At 48.1% G+C, this 21869-nt stretch overlaps 2 protein-coding genes across 12 annotated transcripts in view; one reads left to right on the top strand and one right to left on the bottom strand.

Annotated features, from left to right (window-relative positions):
* The window catches only part of VWA2 (von Willebrand factor A domain containing 2), a 29796-nt gene extending 16267 nt beyond the window's left edge, over positions 1 to 13529 (top strand). For 4 of the 5 annotated variants that reach the window (XM_065066936.1, XM_065066935.1, XM_065066938.1 and 1 more), the window contains 8 exons: positions 154 to 284; positions 985 to 1117; positions 2885 to 2940; positions 3334 to 3441; positions 4439 to 5020; positions 5353 to 5904; positions 7864 to 7986; positions 8730 to 9079. In XM_065066936.1, the coding sequence (XP_064923008.1) occupies positions 154 to 284; positions 985 to 1117; positions 2885 to 2940; positions 3334 to 3441; positions 4439 to 5020; positions 5353 to 5904; positions 7864 to 7986; positions 8730 to 8863 (1819 nt within the window). In that variant the 3' untranslated portion in view covers positions 8864 to 9079. Of the gene's footprint in view, positions 1 to 153; positions 285 to 984; positions 1118 to 2884; positions 2941 to 3333; positions 3442 to 4438; positions 5021 to 5352; positions 5905 to 7863; positions 7987 to 8729; positions 9080 to 9548; positions 12416 to 13389 lie in introns of those variants that run through there. The other variant, XR_010473427.1, reaches the window with a different exon arrangement.
* A 251-nt stretch (positions 13530 to 13780) lies between these two features.
* Positions 13781 to 21869, bottom strand: part of AFAP1L2 (actin filament associated protein 1 like 2) — an 84857-nt gene continuing 76768 nt past the window's right edge. For 6 of the 7 annotated variants that reach the window (XM_065066929.1, XM_065066928.1, XM_065066930.1 and 3 more), the window contains 9 exons: positions 21285 to 21496; positions 19444 to 19589; positions 18970 to 19081; positions 17791 to 18030; positions 17530 to 17707; positions 17106 to 17273; positions 16656 to 16837; positions 15965 to 16087; positions 13781 to 15609 (listed from right to left, as the gene is read on the bottom strand). In XM_065066929.1, coding sequence (XP_064923001.1) covers positions 15583 to 15609; positions 15965 to 16087; positions 16656 to 16837; positions 17106 to 17273; positions 17530 to 17707; positions 17791 to 18030; positions 18970 to 19081; positions 19444 to 19589; positions 21285 to 21496 — 1388 coding nt within the window. In that variant the 3' untranslated portion in view covers positions 13781 to 15582. The remainder of the gene's footprint in view (positions 15610 to 15964; positions 16088 to 16655; positions 16838 to 17105; positions 17274 to 17529; positions 17708 to 17790; positions 18031 to 18969; positions 19082 to 19443; positions 19590 to 21284; positions 21497 to 21869) is intronic. The other variant, XM_065066931.1, reaches the window with a different exon arrangement.

The raw sequence follows: 21869 nt of genomic DNA, 5'->3' as shown, positions 1-21869 counted from the left end.
CTATGCCTCTGCCTGAGAATAAACACACCAAGATCTTGAAAACTGTTTGAGGGCTGTCATGGTTTTGCATTGGCTCTTTGCTGCACAGGGTTTGCTTGGACACCCAGTTCTTTGGGGATGACTAAGCATTTGAACCCCTGTGTTGCTTGGCAGGTGGGAAGAGCTGCACATGCTGGCCAGTGAGCCCACCGAGCAGCACGTGCTCTTTGCTGGAGATGCCAATGATGCTGCCAATGGCCTGTACAGCACCCTGACCGGCTCTGTCTGCAGCGCCAGCGCTCCAGGTAACCCCTGTCCTGGCTCCATCTCCATCCCTGTACTTTGAGTGTGTCGCTCAGCGAGAAAAGATGAGGCGGTGTCAGAAAGCCTACCAGGGAATTAGCAGGTGTTGCACTTCAAGGTCACCTGCTTCTCATGCCCGAAGTGGAGGGCAAACTTGCCAGCTACGTCTTCGAACACTTGCAAGCTGCAGGATCCTATAATATTTCTGTGTCTCAATTCGCCTCTGAAAATGGCAATATTGGTCCTTGCTCATGTCATGGGAGACAGAGGGATCAACACAGTTGTAGTAACTCTTCTGATGGACTTGGCTGTGTGATAAGGGGAGGCCACCAGGGGATTGCAAGAGGTAGAAAAGGTAGAATTAGACTGGTCCAGAGGGAGAAGAAAATCAAATATGTGAATGATGAAGGCACCAGAGGGGCTGAAAAGTCATTGCTGAACCCTGAACTCAGCAGTGTGAGTTTTATAGCAACTCAAAGGAGGCTGAAGAGTGAGCATCCCAGAAAGCAGGGTAGGTTGGTGAGCTTGTTGACAGAAAATTTGTCTTCTAGGACCTCATGGAGGGCTCTTGGAAGCACTGCCTTATATGCTGTTTGCAGGTAGATGAGGAAAAGTAATCCATTTCAAAGTGATGTTCCATTCCCACACAGACTTTGTGTCTTCAGGCACTTGATCCTAGTTTGGGTTTGTTGTTGGCTACAGGCTGCAACGTTGAGTCCCACCCTTGCGAACGCAGGACCCTGGAGACTGTGAAAGAGCTGGCTGGAAATTACGTGTGTTGGAAAGGCTCAAAGCAGCCAAATGCAGTGCGTGCGTCGCTGTGCCCTTTCTACAGGTGAGCTGCGCACCCTCATCTTTAAAAGTGAGCAGGGCAGAGGGGATACAAGAGATACAGCGATGAGGCTTTTATCTCACAATGACTCTTCACTGTGATGAAGATCCCTAAGAAGACTAATGCAAGCATGGTTTCTATGCCCAGGAACAGGCTCTCTCTGCTCTGACCACTGCCTGACCTGGGAAGTAAAGGGTAAGAGGAGGGACTGAGACAGAGAAGCAGAAGATGATTTGCCCAAGAGCACTAAAAAGATTATAAATGGAATTGGCATTAACTCTGCATTAACTTTATCTGAGCCAAAACCAGTGTGGTTTCCTACCTGTTGAGCCAAGATGCTTTGAAGTTTACATCTCTGTACCTGCTGTTTTGCAGAGGGTTTTTAGACTTGGCTCCCCATGTTGGTGCTGGTTCTGTTTTTGTCCCCGTTTCCAAAGAAACCCCTTTTCATTTGCTTGGCTGGGGGCTTGGGAAGGGCTTTCCTATGAAGAGGCTCCAGTCACTGGCAGAAAATACCCCTAGTCGTAGCCTGACAGTGTCAAAACCAGGCGGCACACAAAGAGCTGCGTTGTCAGGTCGATGGCAGTGAGCCGCAGGAGGGAAATGTCCTCTTGCCCGGGGAGAGGAGATTGGAAATGAAAACCCATAAAGCATGTCAGGTCCTTCAAATAATATTGTCCCTGCAGTCGATGCAGTGGGAGGAATGCTTTAAAAATGAGCCGTGAAGGGAAAGGCAGCTTCATGCTCTCTTTACTGATAAAAAGAGTTGAGTGAAAGTGGTGTTGTACAGAAATTGTTAGCGGGGGTTGTTTTTCCTTTGAATAGGTGCTTCGTGTGTTTGTTTGAGTATCAGGCAGTCACACTAATGTTTGAAAGCCACCCCAGATCTGGGATGTGTATTGATGTCCTGCTGCATAGATGTGCTGGGGGGTGATTGTATGGACAATTTCAGAGGTGTCCTAATGGCTGGGAGCCTTTCCAGATACATATTGTACCTCGAGCCAACATGAGAAAGCAGTGAGGCTCTTGGTTTGCTTACAGCATCCCAAAAGAGAGGTTTTGGCCCCAGTCTCAGTGAGTTTGAGCAGCCCTAATGCAGAGCACTGGAAGATTAGTGGCATGGTGAAGCCGCAGGTATTGGATAAAGAAAAACCTGATTAACAGGGTTGCAAGTTTAAAGCAGAAATCCTCTCACTGTCAGGAACCAAGGTTAGCTGCCTGCTTATGTGTGGCAAATATACACTCTTGCTCTATGGTGGTGTTTTGGTTTTTTCATGCCACCTTAGGGCAAGGAAATGATGGAGACAGTTGAAAAATCCCAGTGGAAGGCTCAGCTGAGAACTGGGGATTTCTTCCCCATCTAAACCTTGCCTGTCCACTAGCTGTTACAATAGGATAAGTTAGATGCCAGAATTAATATTGAATAAGAAATTCTCATCACTATAAAATTCTATTTTCATTGCAGCTTAGAGCAAAAAGTTTAACATCTCCTCTGTAGCAATTAAAAGAAATAATAATTTAAGCTTCAAAAATACATTCATAATCTTTAAATGTAAAAGGTAGAATTCAAAAATCAAAGAGTAGATTTGATTCAATTATATTTTTTCTTTTGCAACCCCACTCAGAATGGACACTTTCTTTTGAAATATTTGTTTCGAAAACTTGCATTTTCAAAGGAAAATTTGTTCCATTTAAAACACAGTAAGGTCGAATTTGAAGACACCTTGTTAGTCTTTAAATTCGTGGTAAGTTTTATTCCTTCTGTTTCAGATGGAAGAGAGTCTTGATAAAACACCCATCCAGATGCTTCCGAACTGTATGCTCAGGTAGGACTTAGCCTTTTTCAAAATTTTATTTACAAAGCAGGGAAGGTAATAACTAAGCAATAAAAACATGGGTTTCTGCTCTCACTTGTAAAAATTTTGTTCTGAGTGAGATATTGTGATCCTTAGCAAGAAGCTGTGTCGTGTCCCCTTCTTTTTGTCTCATGGGTATTTACGGCCAGAGACGAGGTTCTTAGGGACATGGTTTAGTGGTAGGTTTAGGTTATGGTTGGACTCGATCTTGAGGGTCTCTTCCAGCCAAAACGATTCTGTGATTCTAAGAGGGGTGGAGGTTTGGCTCCTTTTCCACTCAAGGCGATGCTCACGCTGGCACAGGATGGGAAGGGGCAGGCTCCCTGCTGACTCCCCATCTTTCCCTTCCCTGCTCTTGTTTAGACCCCTGTGACACCCAGCCATGCCAGAACGGGGGCACGTGTGTCCCAGACGGACTGGACAAGTACCACTGCCTCTGCCCGCTGGGCTACGGAGGAGACATCCACTGCGGTAGGTGTGGAGCTGCTCTCTCCCTCCTTCCTTCTGGGCCGTGTCCTGCCTTTGCAGTGCGCCTTGCGCAGCCTCTGAGATGACTGGGGTTGGGCTGCAGATTTTAGGTTTTTCTCCAGGAGACAGGCTGGGTGTTCTCAGATGGTGACAGACTGGGCCTGTTATAATTGGACAAGGGGTAATGATTTTAAACCAAAAGAGGGGAGATTCAGGCTAGACATGAGGAAGAATTTTTTTACAGTGAGAGTGGTAAAATACTGGCCCAGGTTGCCCAGAGAGGTGGTGGATGCCCTGTCTCTGGAAACATTGAAGGCCAGGCTGGCTGGGGCTCTGAGCAATTTGATCTAGTTGAATATGTCCCTGCTCATTGCAGGGGGCTTGGACTAGATGACCTTTGAAGGTGCCTTCCAAGCCAAACTGTTCTATGATTCTCTCATGCTGGTTATGACTGGGAGAGACACACAGGTATGTCTGTTGGTCCCTTCCCTGCACACATGGGCCCAGAAGGGACTCCTGATTTTGGCAGTTCAGTGTAAGAAACCCAAGAAGTTCCTGATCTTCAGAAAATGCTTTGTACTTACTTTGCCCAGAATCAAGACTTCCCCTTTAAAGTGTCTCAAGGTGTTACAGATGAGGGTCTAGTGCTGAAGACTCTCTCCTTTCTCCAGTATATGAGATATTAAAACTCAGAGTGTTTTCCACAGAGTGCTAAGACTGGACATTTCATTTTTAGTTTGAAATTTGCCATCATGAATCTCCCCAGACTCCCATAGGTGTTTCCTGTCTCTAAAGGCTTATGTGGCATCCAGCCAAAATGAGGCGCAGTCCTGGCACAGTTATTCTCCAGCTTATGCCACATCTGGCAAACTATTTTGGTTACTGGACACGATGTCCCTTCTCCACACCACAGGGCTTCCAGCAGACCCCAGCAGAGGTGCCCAGCGTGCTTGTTTGTCTTGTTGCCACGCGTATGATAAATTGCTGTCTCCCTTTCCAGCACCGAAGCTGAGCCTTGAGTGCAGTGTGGATCTCCTTTTCCTGGTGGACAGCTCAGCAGGGGTCACGCTGGAAGGTTTCCTGCGCTACAAGGCGTTCCTCAAGAGGTTCCTCCAAGCAGTCATGGGCCAGGACTCGCCAATGAATGTGGGAGTGGCCCAGTACAATGACACTGTCATGATACCCATTGAAGTGGGCCAATACAAGGATGCATTCAGTCTCATGAAGAGCATTGATGCTTTGAATTTCAGTGGAGGAAGAACCCTGACAGGCAGAGCCCTACAGTACATTGCACAGCATGGTTTTAGGAGTGCCCCGGTCTTTGCAGACGTGCAGGATGAGCTCCCACGTGTTGTTGTCTTGCTCACTGACTCCAAGTCCCAGGATCCAGTGGCAGAAGCCGCTAAGTATGCGAGGGACCAAGGTCTCTTCTTGATCGCTGTAGGCAGCAGCTTCATGAGAGCAGAGCTGACTGAGGTGACTGGCAATCCAAAGCGGACAATTGCTTATTTGGACCCCCAGGACCTGTTAAACAGGATCCCAGAGCTGCAGAGAAGAATCTGCAGTGTGGACAATCCTGAAGGTGAGACTGTGATATGAGCATTGAGGGGTGAGTTTGTCAGCCCATGAGGAGGTCTGCTGAACTCCAGTGAGGAGGTGGGAAGGACGGAAAGATGAACGTCCTTGTTTTGTTTGCGTCAGTCATAGATTCGGGGACTAACCTCCCATCACTGCTGTTTATGATGGATCTCCATCTATTGGTGTGAAAGGGTTATAGATCACTCTCCACAGTCATTGATCAAGAGTGATTAATTCTGCCTACCATTTTCCCCACTGCTATTTTTTTTTTTGGTCAGAAAGGAGTCCATATATACTATATTATAGAAAATAATGTGTTTGCACTCCTTTATCCAGGCTGCCAGGCGCAGTCTCTTGATTTGGCGTTTGCAGTGGATGCCTCGGCTGGAGTTGGCCTGGAGAATTTTGTGCGGCTGAGAGGCTTTGTCAGGAGCAGCTGTTCGTACTTCAGCATCAACCGGGATGTCACCCAAATTGCCCTTGTGATCTATGGTAGCAAAGCTCACACCGTGTTCGCTTTGGACACCCACACAAGCAATTCAGCTGTCCTCCAAGCCATCGACCGAGCGCCCTTCCTTGGAGACTCAGCCTCTGCTGGCAGGGCCTTGCTGCATATTTATGGTGACGTGATGACAGTGCAGAAAGGAGTGAGACCTGGTGTCAACAAGGTGGTGGTGGTGCTCACAGATGGAGGCAGCATGGAGGATGCAGCTGCCCCAGCACAGCAGCTGAGGGACAACGGGATCTTGGTGTTTGTGGTTGTCATTGGGGATGCACAGAGGAACACGCTGCTGAGGGTTGCTGGGTCTCCCAGCTACCTGATCCACATCTCCTCCTACGAAGACCTGCAGTATTACCAAGACCTTATCATCGAAAGAATCTGTGAAGGTGAGAGAACATCCCATCCTTACTTGTTATGCTGGTGCCACCAGCCGTTGTTATCATAGGTTTTCTGATGCTTTACCAAGGAAGCTTGATATTCCCTTTTGCATTTTACAGATGGGGAAGCTATGGCATAGACCTGGTGACTGTCAAATTAATGCTATAGGAATAGGAATCAGCTTTCCATAGATTCTGTCCAGTAGGTGAGACAAGGCTTAGTGTGACTGGCTCTTTCCAGCCCTGACAGGTCTAGGTTCTGCCTTACCTGAAAGAAAAAGAAGTTTACTCTGTTTCTGCTGTTTAAACCTGTAGAATTTGCTGTGCATTACAGTGCTGCTGGGGGGGCTGAAGGGGACATATTTCTGCAGCCAACAGTGTTGGTCCCTGAGTGAGGTCTGTGCTGTGTCCTTCAGCAGCTTTGTGCCCAGGCATCTACAAAGTGGTGAGTCTGAAACCTCTGTTTCAGCCTCGTCACCCTTGTTCCTCCTTTGTGTCCCACTACTGCGGTTTTCATATAAGCTCTTAAGATTTTGTGTTGCACAGGATTTCATCCTAAATTCAGAATCTGTCCAATTTGAAACCTGCAGACTGTTAAACTGGGGCCTTCAGACAGCACGTGATTGATTTTATGTGTGGAATCAAACTCTTGCCTCCAGAGCATTCGAGAGAGAAGAATTTTCGAATATTTGTGTAAAAGATCACGTTTGTGCTAAACAAAGGGTGCACTTCCTTGAAAAACTTGAGTTCTGCACGCCAGTCTCTGGTTGGGAAAAAACAGCCTCAGAATTCAAGTTTGAAACATTTGCGTGCTGAGTGTGAGTGTCTGTGCATGATGGAAACGAGCTTTTCAGAAGGGACAGCAGCCCTGTTTTGCAGGGGGTGGTGGTAGGGAAAGTGCTTCTGGTTCCTTGCTGCACCAGCTACTCTCTCGCTGTTTTAAAATGCTGTGCCTTGTTTCTCATCCAAAATATTCTGAGTTTAACATCTAGGAATTGGGTCTTGTTATGTTTCAACCCGCTTGTAAGATCAAATGAAGAAGCACGTTGAGCAGCACAACACACAATTAACGGCACGATCAAAGGTCCTTTTCATCTCTGGGCATGCCCGTGGCTCCTTCAGGGTCAGGAAGAACTTACAGCACCGTCTCTTCAGGGTGAGAAGCCGGTTTCCTGGCAGGCCCTGCAGACGGATTCTACCTGGAGCTTTCCAATGTGCTTCTATTGCAGTGGTATTTTCAGCTGTGTTATTATAAAAACAATCTACTGTACCATGAAATTAACTACAACGCCAGATATGAAGGGGAAGAGCCAGCAAGGTTCAGTGAGTCAGGGTAATAACATACCACTTCCTGAGACTGAATAGCTGCTTTCATTTCATGTGCAGGTAATCGCTGTTCATACTAGATAGGCTGGGACCAAGAGCGATGTAAAGATATAAACCCTTCATTCAGTCTTCTACTCCAAGACTCCATAAACTTCTCCTGGCCCATCTTCCTGCCATTCCCTCGGGTTCTGTCACTGGTTGCTAAAGAGAAGAGTTCGGTGCCTGCCCCTTCTTCTCCCCTTGTGAGGAAGCTGTAAGCGCCATGAGGTCTCCTCTTAGCCTCCTCCAGGCTGAGAATGGTCTGTTTTGCTTTTCTTTGCTATTCAACCTAACATGATGTCAATCTTTTAAGCTTTATTAGGAAACTAGCCTCCAGATCAGAACATTTAGCAAAGCCATTCTTCTTCCTCTTCTCCAGGTTAAACACAGAAGGGCTTGTCCTCTGTGTCAAGACAGGGTTATATGCTTGCACCCTCTGCTGTGTTAACGTGGTTTTCCCGTCCCATCAGCCATAGACGACATTTTCTGATGTCTGGGATATGGTTGCTGTTATTTTTGCAGCATTCCTGATGGACATAGGTCCTGGCTGTCAACACTCTGTAGTTGACCCTGAGCCTTCCGTTCTGCTTGTGTTTGTTGCAGAAGCAAAAAGCCCCGTGAACCTGTGCAAACCCAACCCGTGCATGAACCAGGGCGTGTGCATCCTGGGGTCTGGGAGCTACCGCTGCGAGTGCCACGGCTGGGAAGGACCCCACTGTGAGAGCGGTAAGGATCAGCAGATGCCAGCCACAGCAGATGTTATCCGTTCTGCCCAGCACCCCTTGACGGATCCCACATCTCCGCTTCGCCCTTGAGCGGACACGTGGCTGTAACTCTCAGACAGCTGTTTGGTGGCCGGGTGTTTGTGCTGATGTGGTGCCTCTCACATGGAAAGTGGAGAGGTTTGGGCTGCCGAGGGGAACAAGGGCATCTCTGAAGAAGCTGTGTCCTGTTTTACACATCCACTAAGTGAGCTCACCGTGAGGGCACCCCCTGAAATTCTAATATTTTGGATAGTAGTCTTCTACTGTGTTTGTTCCCCATTTTCCAAGAGCTTGTTCCTCATTTCCAAGAGCCCTACTAGAAGAAACAAACCCTTTTTGATTCCTGAGGTTGAAAGCTCTGGCTCCCTTTCAATGGGAGGGAGCTGTCTCTGTTGAAGTGCAACCCCTTATTGCTTCTGTTGCTTTCTGTGGTGCAAAAGCTTCCCCTTTGCCTCTTCATCAGGGGAGCAATGGCCAGGAGGTGATGAGCCTCTGGCTCCCTGGACATGGTCCTGTGCCCATAGTGGGAAGTTCTCAATTAAGTAGTTTTTTCCCCACAGTGCTGTGCTTTGGGCCTAGGAGTTCTCTCCAACCTCTGTCCACTAACGCCAAGAGGATGCTTCTTGTATTTTAATGGACTGAGCATGAGCTTATGCCTTGGTCCTAAAGCCCTTATCCCATGCCTGTGTTTCTCTTCTGCAACAGGAGTGCTCCGCGGTTATTCTCCAAGATCCCCAGTCCTTCCTATTCACTCCCACGCACAGCGGAGTTCCAGTGGTTTGCAGCACTTCTCCAGAGCCTCCCGGCACACCAGAAGACGTGTGGATCAGAGACACTGATGTGCTGAGTGCTCCAGTTCCCCATCTGGGAACACTCGCTGCCACTCACAGGCATGATCCAGCAAGTCACCGAAGCCACCACTGCCCTTGGCAGGGATTGAGCTGCTCCAGCACAGGGGCTGCGCTGAGGCTGTTCCCTGTTCCTGTATTGCACAAACTGGGCTTCCCAAGTGCTCTCGTTCTTTTTTAATCAAAGTAAATATTTGTGTTCAAGTATTTATTATTGGCATTTTGTATTTCCTCATTCAGATTATTATTCTGGATTTTTTAAAAAATAGACTTCTTGAGAGATCTTTGAGTTAATCTAAAAGTATGTACAAATCTGAGCAATTCTGGAGCTCCTGCTGAAGGGGGATAACATAGATCATGCACTGGGAGCCGGGTGCTGGAGTGAGTGGTTGTTACACACAGGAAAATACAAGGAAGAGGAAGGAGAACTCATTATGAGTCTCTGTTCTGTTTTGTAAGTTGTCCATGCTGCTTTCTTCTCTTAATTTATTTGGAGTGATTGAATATGCTTTTTAGCTTCCTGGGCATTTTGTAGTCACATATTTTTGATAAGGAGAGGTTTGAAAAGGATTGATTTTGCAAGAGATTTCAATGGTTTACGCAGGTCTGAAGCAGTCAGTGGCAGTCAGTGTCTGTTGTTGTTCTTGATAGGTGCATTGGCTATTTTTTCTTCTAGATTTGGCCCAGGTCAAATCCAGTTACCTGTGCTGCAAACACACCAGGTAAGGGCAATCCTCCAGCCATTTCCAAATAAAGGTCTCGTCTGTTGTAGGTCCCGGATGGAGCCATGGTTTGTACTGTCCTGCTGGTCTTTGGACCTTGGTCTATCTGCTTTCAGGCTTAACTCCATTCTTGCCCTCCCAGCCTCGCTGTTATCTGCCAGCCACAGTGACCTGGAGGGGACAGGACCGGGACAATGTTCTGAGCAGCTTCGTACAAGTGCAGGCAACATGCAGGTCAGAGGAGGAAAAGGCTTGGACTTCTCCTCCCAGATCTCATAATACTTTCCTTTCCCCTTCCCCCCCCCATTTATTTTCACCCCTTTTTCCCCCCTTTCTTTCACCCCCATTTTTTTCCCCTTTTCCCCCCATTTTTTCCATTTTCCTTTTCTTTGTCCTCCTGCTGGCCACTGCTTTGCTCTCTCCTTTGCCAGTGAATGTTTTTCTCTTATTCTTTCTTTCTTGCCCATTCCAGGTCAAGTCTCACCTTCTCTTTTTGGTGCTGTTTCTATTGCTCTGAGCATTGCCATGTTGCTTCGCTCTTCTTTTGGACCTGGCTGATGAGAACAGCATACTTGTCCTGTCCTGAGCCCAGCTGGATGAGCTGAATGGCATTTCTGCCTTCCCTCATTGCTTTAATTGATCTCGTCTCCAGCACAGCAGCGGTCTCTGCAGCACAAGCTGGTGGGCTGTGATGGTTCGCATGTGTCTCTAAAGACAGTTTGGCTACATGCCTGCATCCTTCAGAGCATCATTCTCACTGGATCACTAGATCAGTTTGCCCATGGAGCTGTAATTGCTCCCCCAGGGCCTGTGGTTCACACTGTTGGGTTGTTCTCTGCTGACTTTCCCATGGTGTCCATCACCTCGGGAGAGCAGGAACAGCTCTGGACAGGGCTGAGGCAGAGACAGCAACAGTGACTGACAGTGCTTGTGAAAATAGCATCTGTTGTTCTCAGAAGAAGAAAAATCCCTTCACGCAGATGTCCTGGCCCCGTGTTTGAATAGTAACATTAGATGCACAAAGAGAGACACAAATTACTCCACAGGTTCATTGTCAAAAGAATGGTCTAAAGCTGGCACTGAGACAGGAGCAGCACTATTTTACCTCTTGGGAGAAGCCAGGGTAGGAGAAAGAGGAGACTTTCTTCTTTTCACTGCCACTTTAGTAGATGGTGTCTTAAGGCACAGCAAGACAGAGGCTTAGTTGAAGGGCTGACATGTGGGATAGACAGGGAATCTAATCTGTTAATGTTACTTAGGCATGGCTGTAGCTAGGCATTGCCTCTGCTCTAAAACTGTCAGTTGTCTCTTGTTTAGGGAGAATGGGCTAGATCAGACTCAGAGCTGACATCTGAAGCCGTGGTTTGTATTTTTATGGTGCGGAACCATCCGTGGAGCTGGCTGGGTTCCAACCAGCCTGCTCTGAAAACTCTCCCCAGCCTTCCTGCACATCCTCTGTTGTGTGGCGAGTCAAATATGGCCATTTCTTACCATCACTGTCCCATTATGTCATTGGGTTTACAGCTCCCTGGAAGCTTCTCTGTTGTAGATTATCTAACAGCATCATTCGTTCACTCCTCACGGGCACTTGTCCTCTGCAGGATCGGTCTTCCCTCTCAAACTGAAGCGCATTTACCGTGTCGGGCACACAGCTGTGGAGCTGGGATGTGCTTTCCCAGCCTTGTGCAGATGTTTAAGCCTTTTCTTTGTTTTTCTGCCTGCAGGATAGTTTGTACAGTGCTGTTGAGCACTTTAACTTGTGCAAATGTGGGTTGGCTGTTATCTTTGCAGGTTCTTTTTATTTTATTATGTAGCTAGTAATTACATTTTTAGAGTGCATGGGCTTTACTGGAATGAGGGACGCTGAGGCTCCTGAGTTGGGGGAAACCCTGCATTTATACCATCCTGTTGGTTTTAAACACAGATAGGCAAATCTCTAAGTATGATTCAGGAAATGCAAACTGAAATCTCATGCTCGATGAGATACATCTAGCCCCATGCATCAGTTTGAAACTCACGGAAGAGTTTCAGGAAAGCTGCTTCCTAAAACCCAACCCTGAGCTTCTGGGTGCATCTGGCCAAGGTCTCTGTGCCCAAAAATGCCGCAGGGATCCCCGTGTGCTGTGACTGTGACCTTCCTCCAAATGTAGCTGATCGCTGAAGCCTCGGATGGTTGCTCAGACCTGCTATGTCAGCGCCCACCAGCCCTCCTTTTGTATAGGACAAAGCACTTTGCAAGGTAAGGAGCTATCGGGGTGTTGGGAGGAGATGGGGAGAGCCAAGCTGATAACAGCATCAGGACGTGTGGGATGGTCTTGGAGAGACCTGCTGATCCCATGGGCAAGCAGGACATTACTGAGCAGTTGTTGGAGCTCTTTTCTTTTTGGGTGTGGTGTATTTTTTTTGTTTTTTAATTAAACATTTGAGTTGAAGGTCCTGGCTAATTTCTAGGCCTTTTCTCTTGCAAATTTTAATTTAAACAGCATGACTTGGCTCTCTGACATGATCCCTTGTTAAACTCACTCTCACAGACTTGCAGTGGTTTAATCAGAAATACTTAATGAGAACTAACCTGATGGAAGCTCGTTCCCTTGAGGCTGGGTCAATGTTGGTCCCTGCGAAGCCAGTGCTAATCCTGTCTGGCATCAGGGGAGTGCAGGGGATGGGGTCTGTGCCAGGTATTTTTTAGGTGTCTGAGCTGTTCCTAACAGCTGTGATTTCCTCTTGCTCCATAGGATTGCTGGATGAACCCTGGCTGGTCGTGGGCCGTGTGCTGAATTCAGGGGAGAGACAGTTTATCCTGTAAGAAACTGGGATTTAAGTAAGTGCCATGAACTTCACCTCCTTTAGTCTTACCTTCCCTCAGCAAGGAAAATCATGCTTGCTTGTGATGACCAAATGCATTTGGTGCCTCTACTGTAAACGCTGCATTGGGGGAGCTGGGATGTGGACCCCACTGTGCCACCCTCCCTGGGCACCAGCACCCAGGGACAGCCTGTGTAAGGTCCTGCAGCGCTGGCACCGTGTCTGCTGATGCTCTCCTTAAAGCCAGCCAGCTTTGTCAGCTTGCTAGGAGCCTGCAATCTTATTCTTTTCAGTACAAATAAATTAATTTCATTTATACCCCCAGACAACTTATCAACTTATATAAATTTTCAGGCCAACTTCTACACCAGTAAGATATATATATATATATATATATATATATATGGATGGATAGATAGATATAGGTATGTGTGTATATGTTTTTTTTCCAAATCTGGCACTTGTGTTGTAGTTGAAAACCAGTGTCTAGTAGCTCTCTGGATGTGTTAGGTAGGCTGGTGGGATCTCCCAGTAGCTATTGTAGGGTTGCTCCATGAATCCCAAGCAAGAACTGGAGGTACTAAGGTGAGAAACTTGCTAAGACAAATGGTTTGTAGCAGCAAATTTCCTTCTAGAAGAGTATGGGCTGCTGCTCGTGACACAACATGGGCACCATGGTGGCCTGGCTGCATCGTGCACAGGTGAGAATTAAAATGGGAAAAAAGTAATGAAGCAATAACAATAAGCATTAAATGGTGTGTTTTCCTTCCCTAGCAGCTCTGTCTCCCCACACAGCCATGTCTTTGATCCAGTGTCCTCAATGCGGCATTTTGTGCTTTAGATACGGTGCCTTGCCAAGCTTTCTGTGGGAGCAGAGCTGGTAGTGGTACAGCCACCAAAAGCTCTTCAGAAACCTACCGGGTTTGGTGCCTGTTCTGTAAAGATTGGCCTCAACTACCTATTTTACTATTTTTTTTCCTTCCTTTCCAGCTAAACCTCATCCTGGTTTTCCCTTCAGTGACTGCAGGAGGCACCAAGCCTGGCACACCGTTGCTATCTAGTGGCCAGAGGAAGGCAGTGGATGAATTTTTCTCTGTTTTGTGCAAAAGGACCGTGCTACTGAGACGCAGGTAGGAGCCTGTTACATGTATCCATGCAAATTGTCTGGGTTATTGCTATTTTTCTGTGGGTTAGCTGTCTGCAAATTTTTTTGGTTGATCGTGCAGTCGCCACAGAGGACTCAATCACTTAAAATATAGTCTGTTGCAATTGTAGACTGCATAGCTAAGGGACTGTGTAGTAACTAACAGGGGTTTGATAGGCTTGAAATCTACTGGGGAGTAGGGACAAACCACATCTGCAAAGAAAAAAACACTGGTCGCACAATATACTCAACATTTTATTATAAAACCCTCTAAAGCGCCACTTTATAGGTCACAGTTACAACAAAGGAAATGCCTTGAGTTAGGAAAACAATGGGGACACAGAGACATTGTTTAATGGTTTTTGTCTGGGGAATGGGTGTTGCTCAGGACTTGCCTAGTTTACCATCCCCTGATGGAGACATCCCAGCAGGACCACTGAAGCTGACTGGGCTGTGGTGGGGAAAGCAGAGCTGCTCTCGTCCATCGCTGTCTCAGTACCACTGTGAAATGTCTGGACAACTTCTGGAGGACGACAGCAGGGTGTATGGTGAGGGCATGGTACTACACAGAGACTTAGGGTGTAGTGGGGATCTCCTGCCAGCTCATCATGGATCAAAACAAAAGTGTCACGGGTGTCCATGGCCTTGCTGTGCTTGAGAGGAAAGCTGCTTGGGTTCTGAGCCAGATGTTTCAGTGGTTTATTTGCATGAGTTTTTTCTGTATGCAAACCTTGCACAGGGACGGGCCTGAGAGCTGGGGCTGATGAACTCCTGAGGCCTGGCATTAGCGAATTCCTCCATTTGCATTGCAGCAGAGACTTTCAAAGTAAAAACAGGAGCGAGGACACTTTTCTTACCTCCAGGATACCCTGACTGAGCACTCTGTTGCACCCTAGCCCTGGGGTGGTGGCAAGCAATCCCAGAGCACCTCAGTAGGACATCCTCATTCCCCACAGTGCCACCACAAGCTTGAGGTCGCCTCAGGTCTGTCAGAGGTTTTCACAGGTTAGGAAGGTACAAGGTTTTGCCTGTGTTTACCTTGGCTCTGGCTGAAGCTCACTGGGGCAGCTGCAGGACCCCAGGAACAACCCAGCCAGGGGACCAGCACTGCTTTAGCTTTGCAGGGTTGGAAAACAGCCCTCCACAGTCAACTCAGCTGCTGAGCCTGGGCCCCAGGGCTGAAGGACCATCAGCCTTTGATAAATTATTAATAACCATTCAAATGTGACTTTTTTTCTTTTTTTTTCCCCCAGAACAAACTCCTTGGGTGAAGCAGATGAGATCATCAAGAAAATTAACTGAATCTGCTTGGCAGATCTTCTTTGCCCCGAGCTCTTGGTCTGTAACACAACTTATGGCATGAGAAGGTGAGCAGGGATCTTCCTCAGTATTCTGGAAAAATCAGCAGGAGGCTGGTGGGAACAAGCACATGTGTTGAGATCCATCAGGACACTGATTAAAAATCCCCTGGACAGGCTGCTGTGTGCTTCTCATACATGTCTCAATCATTGCTCACACAGGGGTATTTCCCTCAACTGAAGGTTGGAAAACATGCAGCTGAGTGATGACTGGCAGCAAGACAGGTGAGACTTTAGTTGACTGCAACTTGACATGACAGGTTGAAAACCACCAGGGAATAAAGAATAGTGGAGGCCCCTTCTGAACACACTACTGTAGCTAATAAGAAACCTTAATAACTCATTGATAAACCTTCAGAGTAGAAATACACAAAACACCCCTATGTACAGTAACATTCTTGTTTACATTGACTGGGTTAGGAATTTGATGCAAAGATTGCCACTGGTTGTTATTGTTTTAGCTACGTGATTGGGACTTGTCTGGAAGGAGGAAGATCATTTGGGATAATTCCTGTTGGCAGCTGTTGACTCCGTTGCTGCATCTGAGCAGTTGGCGCGATGGGGAGGAGGAGCTTGGTGTGTGGTTGTGTTTGCACACCCAGCCTCCACCTGCAGATGGTTGAATCCCCTTGGCCATGCATGGCAATTCCAGTCTTTAGTCCATCTCTGAAAAACATGGTTCTAACTAGCTCCTTTCTTCTCCCATTCCTGCCATGAAATAAGAGTAAATTAGTCAAAAGGCAAATCCAGCAAGTCACAGTAGCTGTAATGTGCACAGGATCAACCCTAGTATCTGGTACCTGAGTGTTTTTGACTACAGGGCAGGCCAAGGATGTCTCTCTTATAAGCAATACACACATTTATTCACGTAAATCACAGCCAGGGCAAGCCCAGGTGAAGAGACCCAGATGAAAACTGGGCTGGCCTGCTCTGAGTGGTGCTCTGTCAAGGGATGTGAGACCTACCACACCGCCATCCCACCACAGCTGCTCTGCTCCACTGCAGGAGGGGAAAGCAGCATCGGTCCCAGATGGATTTAATCCTGTCCCAATAGGTGTGTTACCTTAGCTTTTTGTAGGACTGTTCCTTTCCCCGTCACCATGACTGATAAAGGCCGGTTTTTTAAAGCCGTTGCTGAATTAACTGGTGAGTTCTCTGCGCTGTTCGCTGGGCTGCTGCTTTTTGCCTGAATCCACAACAAAAATAATAGAAACTGTGATTACTTCAGGCTGCTGAGAGAGATTGCTGCCTTTCACCACCATCTAGAAAAGCTCAACAGTCACAGCCCACTTGCACTGAGAGGCATTTTTCAGTGTCACACTGATTTTGAACCAACATCAGGATGTGGTATGAGGACTCAAGAACTAGTACAGAGCAGGGCTCAGGCACTACACTTCATTGGAACCAGGTTCCCAGGAAAGAATCTAGATGCCTGAATCTTCCCCCAAAAACTACTTGTAGCTCAGATGAGCACAGAAGAAGCTGGAGTCAGAGCTGCATGGCCCTGTTGCTCAAGCATCTACAGGGAAATACAGCCGCTCACTCACACCTCAGCTCCCTTTCCCTTCCCCAGTGCTGCTGTTACCTAATTCTTATTACATTTATATTATAATAATCAACATAAATATATAAATCTAGTCTATGTATTATAATAATACAATATTGTTATTAGTTATAATATTAAGCAGGCTGAGACTGTGCAACATCCCAGGTGCTGGGATGCTGCTGTGCAGCCTGGGGGTGTCCCCACATACCCGGGGGGCTGTGTTCTCCAGGTGTGTGGTGTCCACAGCAGTGCCCAGTGTCACTGGGCCGGATTCTGCCTTCTTCAGGTTCTCCTTCACCTCCACCAGGCTCAGCTCCAGGTCCACCCTCCGGCTCTCCTTCCTTTTGCACTCTTCTTCTATCTCCTTCAGCCTCTGCTCCAGGCTCTTGTCTGTGAAAGGAGTGATGATGCCAGCCAGGAACTCATGAGGGGAGCAGGGAACGATGTAATGTACATTTTCCTTATATTTTGCCCCAACAGGGAGTGCAACAGAACAAGTTCTTGCTCTAGTGCAATTTGAGCTACATGGTTTGGCTCAAAGCACCAAGTCTTCCCCCCTTGCTGCTTGTGAACCCAGGTGGGTGAGGTTTGTTGCCTTCTCCCTCCCTGTGGTTCCAGTTTGGCTCATTTTCACACATCACCCCTTGCCCCGCTCTACCTGTGCTGCCTATGAGCATTTCCTTCAGCTCCCGCCTCTCCTTGCGCAGCTGGGTGAGCTGAGCCCGGATTTCATCCTTCTCCTTCTCCAGCCGCTCCTTCTCCTCTGTAAACCTCTTCACCTCCGCCTCTGTCCTGTTCTTGCCCAGCTTGGTTTCCACTGCTGCTGCTGCAAAGACAACCCACCAAAACCAAGCTCAGCCAGGGGAAAAAAGCAGGAGGGAAAAAACAAAACAAAACACACCTTTCCAGGTGCTTCGAAACTAAATGAATGAGGGTTTGGAAAGTCACCAACCAGGAGACTCATCAGCCCCTTGGACACTGTGAAGCTATGGTATAGTAGTGGCAAGCTGAACCACAGGGAAAATTCAATGCCTGGAGCACCACCTTGCTCCATGTCCCTACCCCAGATGGCACCTGCTCACCTGGCAGCGGCATTTTGGGCCGGTGCGCGGGCAGCAGCTGGGGACTGCCCGCTGTCACTGAGCCTGGCGGCAGCTCGGGGGCCGGCTGGGGGAAAGCGATGTTCTGCTGCTGTGTCTGGATTTTGACAGTGGGTGTCCGTGGCAGCACTTCATCAGGCTCTGGCTTCTCTGGGTTTTTCTAGAGGGGGAAACAAGGTGGGATGATGTGGCGGGAGGCTGTGGCCCACTGATGAAGCCTGGCCCCCTGGCTCAGGACAGTACCTGCTCCAAGGTCTCCATCGCCTTACTGCAGGGCTCGGTTTCCTTAGCCACGAGGGCTGTCTCGGCTGTGCTCTCTGCTGCAGGCCTGTTGGCAGCCCTTTCTAAAGATGGTGAGCTGAGGGGTGAAGGCTGGCATGACTTCTTGCCAGCACAGTGTAAGAAAGACTTCACTGGGGTGAGATCCAGGTACACTCTGTCTTGATCCCCTTCTGATTTGCTCTCACTCTTGGGTACTTCTTCCTGCAAGAGGAGAAAGTTCCCCTGAAAAGGGACCATCTACTGCAGTCAGACCTACAAAGTCTCACTGCAGAGCAGCAACAGCATCACAGGCAAGGTGGAGTATTTGCCATAAATCTTCAAGTGCTCTAAAGGAATAAAGTAATTTCTTACAGAGCTTTTTGGTGTGCTCATGGAAAGTCCCCTCCTACTCTCCTTCACCAAATCTTTCCAATGGTAGCAGCAGCCTCACCCAAGGATCACACACTGTTATACTTCTAGCAGCCCCTGGCAGATCCTTTGCCTTTTGCAGGGTGATATCCCTGTTCCCCAGCATAGCCTGTCGTTCTTGTCATATGACCATTTTGGTTGGAAAAGACCCTTGAGATCCCTGAGTCCAACCATAACCTAACTCTGGCGCTAAACCATGTCCCTAAAAGCCTCATCTATATGCCTTTTAAACACCTCCAGGGATGGTGACTCCACAATTTCCCTAGGCAGCCTGTTCCACTGCTTCACAACCCTTTCTGTGAGGAAATGTTTCTTAATATCCAATCTGAACCTTCCCTGGCACAGCTTGAAGCCATTTCCTCTCATTTCCTACTTGGGAGAAGAGACCAACACCCTTACACACAGGACTTGCTCTCACAGATATCAAGAGGAATTTTGACAGACTGGGTTCCAAAGAATCCACTATCTTCAAATGATCCATGCTTTTTGCTGATAGAAACTGTGGGGTTTCATCCCAGCTGCCTGAGGATCACTACAGCACCCTGCTGGAAGCCACTCTCCTGTCCCTCAGCGACTCCTCTCCAGCACCCGCTTCTGCCCCCTTGCAAAAGCCTGGATCTCCCTCTTTGCTGCAGTTTGAAAACCCTCCCCCTTCACTGCTGGAGGCTCACCCCCCCGTCAGATGTTTGCCCATGATCTCCGCAGAGCTCGCTGCAGTGCTGGGCACCTTACCGCAGGCAGGTCTGGCAGATCCACGTCGTCGTACAGCTCATCCTGCTGCATCCTGCCCTTCGGCAGGTTGTCGATGTAGGCATTGGGCTCAGAGTACTTCCTCTGCATTAAGCTGTGAACAGGCCACAGGACATCCCGTCAGGTGAGACTGGTCTTGCTGTGTGGCTGCACCACGCCTAGTTTTTGGGGCATGCCTGTGGCCAAGCCTGCCCCACCAACCTGCCACTGCAAAGGTCACCTGGGCACATGCCACCAACCCCATGGCAGCTGCGGCTCAGGTTAGACATGTCACCGCAGGACAACAACAAGTGCTCTTCTGTCCCACACTGTGCTTTCAAAGAAAGCGACCAAGTCACAGACGTGAGTGCAGCCCCAACCCCACGGCAGCCACCCTCTCAAAAGTGGAGGCACCCACCACCCCAGCTGCTTCCCCTCCACCAGTCCCTGCAGCCCCACACGTTACCCCTGACGTACAAGAAGGAATTCTTTGCGGCGCTCACAATGCAGGAAACCCGGTCAGCATCCACGTAATCATAGGTAAATTCCTCCGGGTCCGTTTTTGAACCTGATTCCGACAAGAGGAGGCCCAGCCAGTGGCCCATTTCCTCTGAGGACTTTGCCTACAAGGTGAGCAGAGAGACAGTACAAGTTGGAACAGCAATTCCTCTGCACTCCCCAGGCTACTGCTGACTTAGCCTCAGGTAGAGCACTATGCTGGCAGTCCTCTGGGCTTGCATGAGGACAGATCAATGGCCAAGTGTTTGTATTAAACCTGAGACCACAGTAAAAGAAGAAAGAAGTATCGTTCTGTGTATGGACTGATTTGCAAATTTGGAAGATGTATGAGTGCAGCTCTTTGCTTAACTCCTTCCTAAAATTTCTACTCAATCTGCATTTTCCTTACAATTATCAACTCGGTTGCCTATAAGTGCAAGAGAAGTCAGTCTCCATGGCTGGAGATGCTGGTGGGGAGCCAGCTTTGGCGAGGAGAATGTGTGGGTTTTGTTTTGCACCAGCAGAGTGCAGCAATGGGATTGCCAAGCACCGACGTGCAGGGAGACACGAGCACACCAGAGAGCCTGCGAGTTCCTTAAGCCAGAGCCCAAACCTCTTCCAGGGCTGTTTGCACTGGGGAGAGTTTACAGTGGGATCAGAGAAGAAATACAAAAAGTGCCCCTTGCCATAACATGGTCAGTACCAAATTCCCAGCTGCAGTGAATAGTCTGACATTCTGCAAAATTAAGAGTTAAATATGGTGCCTTGAAGCCAGCTCTAGCAACAAGCCACACGTACCTCCCAGGAGTGGAAGATTTCTACCTGAAGCAAGAAGAAGTGGGCTGATGCAGCCATCTTTGCATCTTTTGCTTTGATTTGAGGAGCTGGAGCAATGAGCACAAAGTTAAATTCAGGGCAACTGTATCCCAAACTGGAAGGTATATTTTAAGCTTCCAATCTGTTTTACTTAGCAGAGACTACAGTCCCTGGGAAGCCAGCCAGCCAGCCTGTACATTGAGTCTGACATCCCAACAAAATACAGATTCTTCCATTCACAAAATGTAAATTTTCCCAGCACCTCTTCTTTACATCTGTAATTAGGCAAAATTTCTTAGACACAGACACGCCCTAAATCAGAAGCTAAACAAAAACACCTTCAAACTTCATGGCAGGCAGTCTCAGTCAGTTGTCTAGCTATAAATATTCCACCCACTGGAAAAATACAGGAAATTGCTCACATTGTCCACCTCCTACTATAATCACGCTGCCGTCAGAGAGAACTAAGATTAGAGATAAACAGCCCTGGATGCAGGCAAAGGAAAGTAACAGATGGAGATGAATTCACTTGCACTTTCAGGGGCAGGTCTGTGATCGGTTTACTTGGGATGCATGACCCATGGCTTTGGGACTCTCCATTTTCAGAAGATGTTCTGTGTTCATCCTAACCACAGCCTTAAAACCCTAAGTGGCACTCCTCTCATCTAACATTAACCACCTGAAATGTATCAAGCATAACCTTATCCTATAGTCAGTGGAGAAAGATGGGCACCTCCAGAGGACCCTTCATCCCATCCTAAGATGAGTGCCTAAGACAAAGGCCGAATGGTCCTCTGAAGGCACCAGCATCAGACAGAGCCTGGATTCCCACCTAGGTGGGACACCTTCTAGGTGACCACAGGCAGATGAACCAAAGTCCCACGCTTCAAGTTCTGTTTTGCTGGACTGAGGGTTTCTCTGGAGGACCTCACCGGCATTTAGGCCTACTAAGACACCCAAGCTGATGACTTAAAGCAGAGAGCGCTTGGAGATATACAGCCTACCTCCAGAATGACCCGTTCTTCTCCATTGTGCAGGATGCGGAAGGAGTAGAGATGATCAGGGCTTGGCTCTGGGATAACTTCACAACCTGCCAAACTCAGGGGTTGCTGAGCCAGTTTGCTTCGGTTCTTGTCCTGGTAGAAATGGAGGTGACCATCTTTTACCTGACACCAGCGGGACTTCCACTGGCTGTTCACTAGCACATTCAGGTAACCTGCAAGCAAGCACAGGTTACTTAGGCATATTTTCCATCCCACAGGGAGAAGGAATTCAAACTCGTTTGTGTGCACAGGGATGTCTGATGAATAAGTTCTGAGATCACTGCACAACACAAAACCACAGACAACAACAAAGAGTAAAATCAAAAAGACAAGTTGTCTTATCCATACAAAACGGGGTGAAAATGGTAAAAAAATCTGTTCAAAACAAAACTCTGGAAATTCAGGTTAGGTTTGGAGCAGCAAGTTGGCTGCAGATGGTTGGATGAAGCTGTTCCCAGGTGGTGAATACCAGCTGACCCACACAACCCTCTCCTTGCTGACTCCCACACCCTGGGCTGATGCCCAGGAAAAGCAGCACAGGTGCCC

Source organism: Columba livia, chromosome 6 (genome assembly GCF_036013475.1).
Source record: "Columba livia isolate bColLiv1 breed racing homer chromosome 6, bColLiv1.pat.W.v2, whole genome shotgun sequence".
Lineage (NCBI taxonomy): Eukaryota > Metazoa > Chordata > Aves > Columbiformes > Columbidae > Columba > Columba livia.
This window is presented reverse-complemented; position numbering and strand designations above follow the sequence as displayed.